The sequence below is a fragment of the Rutidosis leptorrhynchoides genome, chromosome 8, assembly GCF_046630445.1.
Source record: "Rutidosis leptorrhynchoides isolate AG116_Rl617_1_P2 chromosome 8, CSIRO_AGI_Rlap_v1, whole genome shotgun sequence".
Lineage (NCBI taxonomy): Eukaryota > Viridiplantae > Streptophyta > Magnoliopsida > Asterales > Asteraceae > Rutidosis > Rutidosis leptorrhynchoides.
Genome location: NC_092340.1, coordinates 103535158 through 103540213, shown reverse-complemented (window position 1 = coordinate 103540213; position 5056 = coordinate 103535158). Strand labels below are relative to the sequence as shown.

General features: G+C 39.1%; 1 protein-coding gene across 1 annotated transcript; it reads right to left on the bottom strand.

The window, feature by feature from the left end:
• Positions 1–616: 616 nt before the first annotated feature.
• LOC139863698 (uncharacterized) lies at positions 617–1189 on the bottom strand. Its single transcript, XM_071852306.1, has 2 exons — positions 1041–1189; positions 617–953 (listed from the first exon to the last, which is right to left on the bottom strand). The coding sequence occupies exons 1-2, from the start codon at positions 1187–1189 to the stop codon at positions 617–619; spliced, it is 486 nt and encodes a 161-aa protein (XP_071708407.1).
• Between the last annotated feature and the right edge of the window lie 3867 nt (positions 1190–5056).

Genomic DNA, 5056 nt, shown 5'->3' with positions numbered 1-5056 from the left:
ACAACTTTATCATCAAAACAACATTAAAATCAAAGGTATTGATCCAAATTCACACTTTTAAGAAACTAACTGAAAACCAGATTTTGACAAAGATTCAACCATAAAATCTCATGATTCTTACCTTAAAAGAATCATTATATGATAAGGAACAAGTTGAAGTAACTAATTTGAGCTCAAGAACAAGATTTATAAATTAGGGTTTGGTAGGTGAAGAAATGAAGGACGACATGAGTTGAGAAGAAATCTAGAAAATAAAAGAAAGAGCATGTATAAGTCACTTAATTGGGGTTAAAACTCATACCCCAAAACATACGGGTATTTATCAGTTATCTGATATGTTTCATACAATATTAGGCGGCCCTAACGGAGTCCAATTTAAATAAACACACATGTTTTGTGACCTTGTCACAAAACTGGTCTTAACCACAAAGTCGATTAATAATAAACGTTATATTAAAATAAAAGCATATAATAACACATAAGCAAACTTCACAGAAAAATAATAATCTTACACCTAGGCCCGGTCCGAGGGTGTTACAAATCCACCCCCTTAAGAAGATTCCATCCTCAGAATCTGGTCAAGGTCAAACAAATGAGAGTAACGCCCCCGCATTAACTACTCGGTTTCCCATGTCATGTTGGCACCTAAAATGTTCCGCCACTCAACTAACATCATCAGAATCTGCTTCTTCCTTAACTTGGTAATTTTCCGGTCCACCACCCTAATCGATTCTTCAACTAGTCTCTTGGTCAAATCTACTTTCAAATCCTTTAACGGAAGAATCTGACTTTCATCCTCGACTTTACACTTTCTCAAGTAACACATGTTGAATGTGTTGTGAATTCCAACTAACTCAGAAGGAAGATCTAAGACTACGGTTTGATCATTCAAAACCTCTCGAATTGTGAATGGACCAATAAACCTTGCAGCTAGTTTGCCTCGTTTACCAAATCTAATAACACCCTTCCAAGGAGAAACCTTCAAATAAACTCGTTCCCCAACATCGAAAGTTACTGCTTAGCGCCTTGGATTGGCATACATTTTCTGTCTGTCTCTGGAAACTTTAAACTTTTCTCGAGCAATCGTAACGTTTTCGGATGTTATCTGAACAATATCTGGACCTGGATATTGTTTCTCACCCGCCTCTAACCAACATGTAGGAGTTCTACACTTGCGACCATACAACATTTCATACGGCGGCATTCCTATACTCGAATGATACGAACTATTATAGGCGAACTCTATCAGTGGAAGATGCGAATCCCAAGAACCACCATATTCCAGAACACACGCTCTTAACATATCCTCAAGTGTTTAAATCGTTCGTTCGCTCTGACCATCTGTTTGTAGATGATAAGTTGTACTTAGATTTACTCGTGTACCCAGATTCTGTTGTAAACTATTCCAAAAGTTCGATACGAATCTAGAATCCCTGTAAGAAACTATAGACAACGCACACCATGTCTGCTGACAATCTCTTTCAAGTACAAATCTGCTAAATCACTCAAAGAAAAAACCCGATTAATCGCCGACTAATCTTCGATTAATCATTTTTAAGATCAATCCGTTCAGATTTTCAAAAATTCGTTTAATTAAACGGTCGACGTCAATTAATGGGTCAATATCGAATGTGGTAACCAAAGTTGGTCAAATTAAAAAATGGTTCCCATTTTAACAGAATTTAAACTAGAACTTTATAGTTTTCGAGCAAAATGAACAATTTTAGACAATTATGTTAAAGTTTATTTTTATATTTATGATTTTTTTCTATATTTACACATACAATTTTTAAAATTTAATATTTCAATATATACAGTACAATTCGATTAATCCCCAATTAATCCCCGAATTGCCGATTAATCTTTCCAAAGTCCCGACCGATTAATCTTCGAATAGTGAATTTTGCAACTTTGGTGTTAAGTACAAAAGAATGATGAAGACATAATGTAAGACCCGAATAATTATCTTACTTACTTGTGTATTATGGTGTTCAAGGGTGTGGGTTTTATTGTAAATAAATTAAAATGCAAAAGAAACTGTTTCAGTAGGATCGCGCGCCGCGCGGGTTTGGGGCGCGCCGCGCCATTTGGCGCTGACAGAATCCTTTGTTTTAAATTGGTTTAAATGAAGGGTATTTGGGTAATTTCACTTGGGGCCGGATTTGTGAGCCACATTAGCTGGTTTGGATCAGTTTTGGATCATTTTCACATCCATTCATCACTCCCAACTATCTAGAGAGAGAGAGAGAGATTCTAGAGAGAGATTTAGGGTTTTGGTGAAGAAGGAGGCCGAATTGATCAAAAGCTCGAGTTCTAAAGTTGTTCCTTTCGTTCCTAGCTACGTTGTGGTGGTATTGGTAAGCTCAAACTCCGAATTTCATCTATTTGATTTGATATTCAAGTTAGGGTTTGAGTTAGTTTGATGAAAAACCCTTTTAGATGATGAAATGGGTTTTGTGATGCTAGTAATTGGGTTTATTGTTAATTGTTGGTGGATTTTGGGTTGGTGAACTAATTGGCCATGTTTAGGACTTGAAATTGAGTTTAATCACTTAAGTTAGTGATTATGGAAGTATTGAAACCCATTTAAGGTTATTTGGTTGACTAATTGTGACTTTGGGTCAAATTAGGGTTTGGTGGTGATTATGACCCATTTGGCGATTTAATGAGGTTTATAAACTTGAAATGGATTAAGTTAAAGTATAAAACCAAGTTAAATGTGTTTTGGTGTCAAAACTTGTAAATGGTGAGATTTTGACCTTATGGGTCAAAATTAGGGTTTAAGTGTCAAAATGGGTATGACACGTATTTAACACTTGAGTTCGGGTAATTGACGTATTAGGACCATTCTCACTTGTGTTAGTGATTATTGGTTAGTTTTGGGCACGGTTTGTGCTTGGAAGTGCATTTGGGTCGAAATTGCACTAAGTGACGAATTGGGTTGATTTGTAAATCCACTCTAAGTGTATTGTTGTAATTGTGATAATGGAATAGGTACTTTCCATTGGCGAGTTGCGGATATCTTGGAAGCATTCTTCAAGACTTCAAGGTGAGTGATAATATCCTATGTGCATATGTATGTGTAGGATGGGTGCGGGTCGGGTGAAGTGGTTCTCGGTTATAGAGCTCACTTCACATATAGGTGGATTTGATAGACTTGCGTTTAGATCCAATTGGCACGGTTGTGCATTTTGGTTGACCATATTTGGCGAGGTACACGTTTTGTGTGTACACTATCACACGTGATTGTGATGTGGATGATATAACCCCAATGGCGAAGGGTTTTGAGTTGGAGAAGTGAATCGCGTGTAGTTCGGATTCACGATGACGCGTGTAGCTCGGTCATCTTATCAAAATGAATCTCGTGTAGTTCGGATTCATGGTGACTCGTGTAGTTCGGTCATCTTATTGAGGTAGTAATCTCGTGTGGATTTCGGATTACTAAGGCTCGTGTAGTTCGGCCAACCTTGATGTTGTGAAGATAGTAATCTCGTGTGGTTTCGGATTACTAAGGCTCGTGTAGTTCGGCCAATCTTCATTGTGGTATTTGGTTCTCGGTATTGGGTTAAGGCGTTAACCTTGTTCGTTCATATTGTTATATATTAATGTATTGTTGTGTTGTAGCTAACCCTCCGGGTGTAGCTATTTGGCGTTGTTCACATCGTCGTTGGTGAACTTATATTGTTGTTGTATCTTTAGCTCGTTGCTTAGAGATCGTACGGTATGCTTAGTGTAACGCTTTATATATGGATGCCTCGGTATGCGGTATTTGTTATTTTGTGGCGTGTCCATTTTATACATATATATGTATGTAGTACATTATCATTCACTAAGCGTTAGCTTACCCTCTCGTTGTTGACTCTTTTTATAGATTGCATGCGGATGGTGGCTCGGGTAAGCGCGAGGATTAGAGGACTTGCATAGTTTGCGTAGAAGGCTTGCTTTTGGATTTATTAGGATTGGGTAGCGTATCCCCAATCGCCATGCTCGGCTTTGTTTTGTATTAAAAGTCGTATGGTCGAAAATTGTATTTTGGTACTTAAGGGGTAATTTGGGTCAATGTGGCCCCCGCTTCGTAAACATAATTTTATTAATGGAACGCGCTAGTTTCATTATATTGAACATGCGGTTAAAATCGTTTTGTCTAAATACGTCGGGAACTAGTCAAACATTTTCGCATTTAAAGACTTTCCGGACAGTCAGGTTTGGCGCGCCGCGCGGCCTATATGGCGCGCCGCGCCAGGTGGCAGTTCAGCAATTTTTTTTTATTTTGTAAATTTAACGCGGTTTAATGCGGGTTGGTTTGGGTTGTTACAAGTGGTATCAGAGCATGGTCTAAGGGATTTAGGTGACTTGAGATAGGTGCCTAGACTTAGACTTGTGTGTGCTTAAATTGTTGCGGGACTTGTAGGATTACGGGTCGGAATGGGTTTGGTTAGTGCCTTGGCTATAGGTTGACTAACGTTTATATTAGTAATGCGGATATTATTAATATGTTGTTGTGTTTGTGATAATAATTCTCGCGTGTGTTTGTACCGCGTAGAATTTTGGTTGTGTTTGTGTATATCATCGAGCGAGACGGTCGTTGTACTAACGAGTCGATGCGGCATGTGTGCGTAATAAGAACTTGCAAACCTTATTACGGGTGCAAATCGTGTCTAACAAGTGATGTACGATGAGTGTTCAGCAAGATGGGGCTGTGTCATGCGTACGGTTTTACACGTTCGTGGACTAATCGTTTTGCATTCTTTAGAATGACGACGCGAAACGAGACCGAGGCGAATGACGTGGAGTTTAACGCTAGGGTTGCGGCCGCCGTTGCGGAGCAAATGGGTGCGTTAGAAGAAAGAATGGAAAGGAGGTATTTCGAACTTCAAAGTAGTGGTGAAATGGAGCGTTATCTTAAGAGCTTCATGAGGACTAAACCCCCGATGTATGACGGAAAGCCGGATCCTTTGGTAAGCACAACTTGGATTTCGGACGTCGAAGGGTGTTTCCGTACTATTGATTGCCCTCCCGAGAGAAAGACGAGACTCGCTACGAGTTTGTTGCGAGG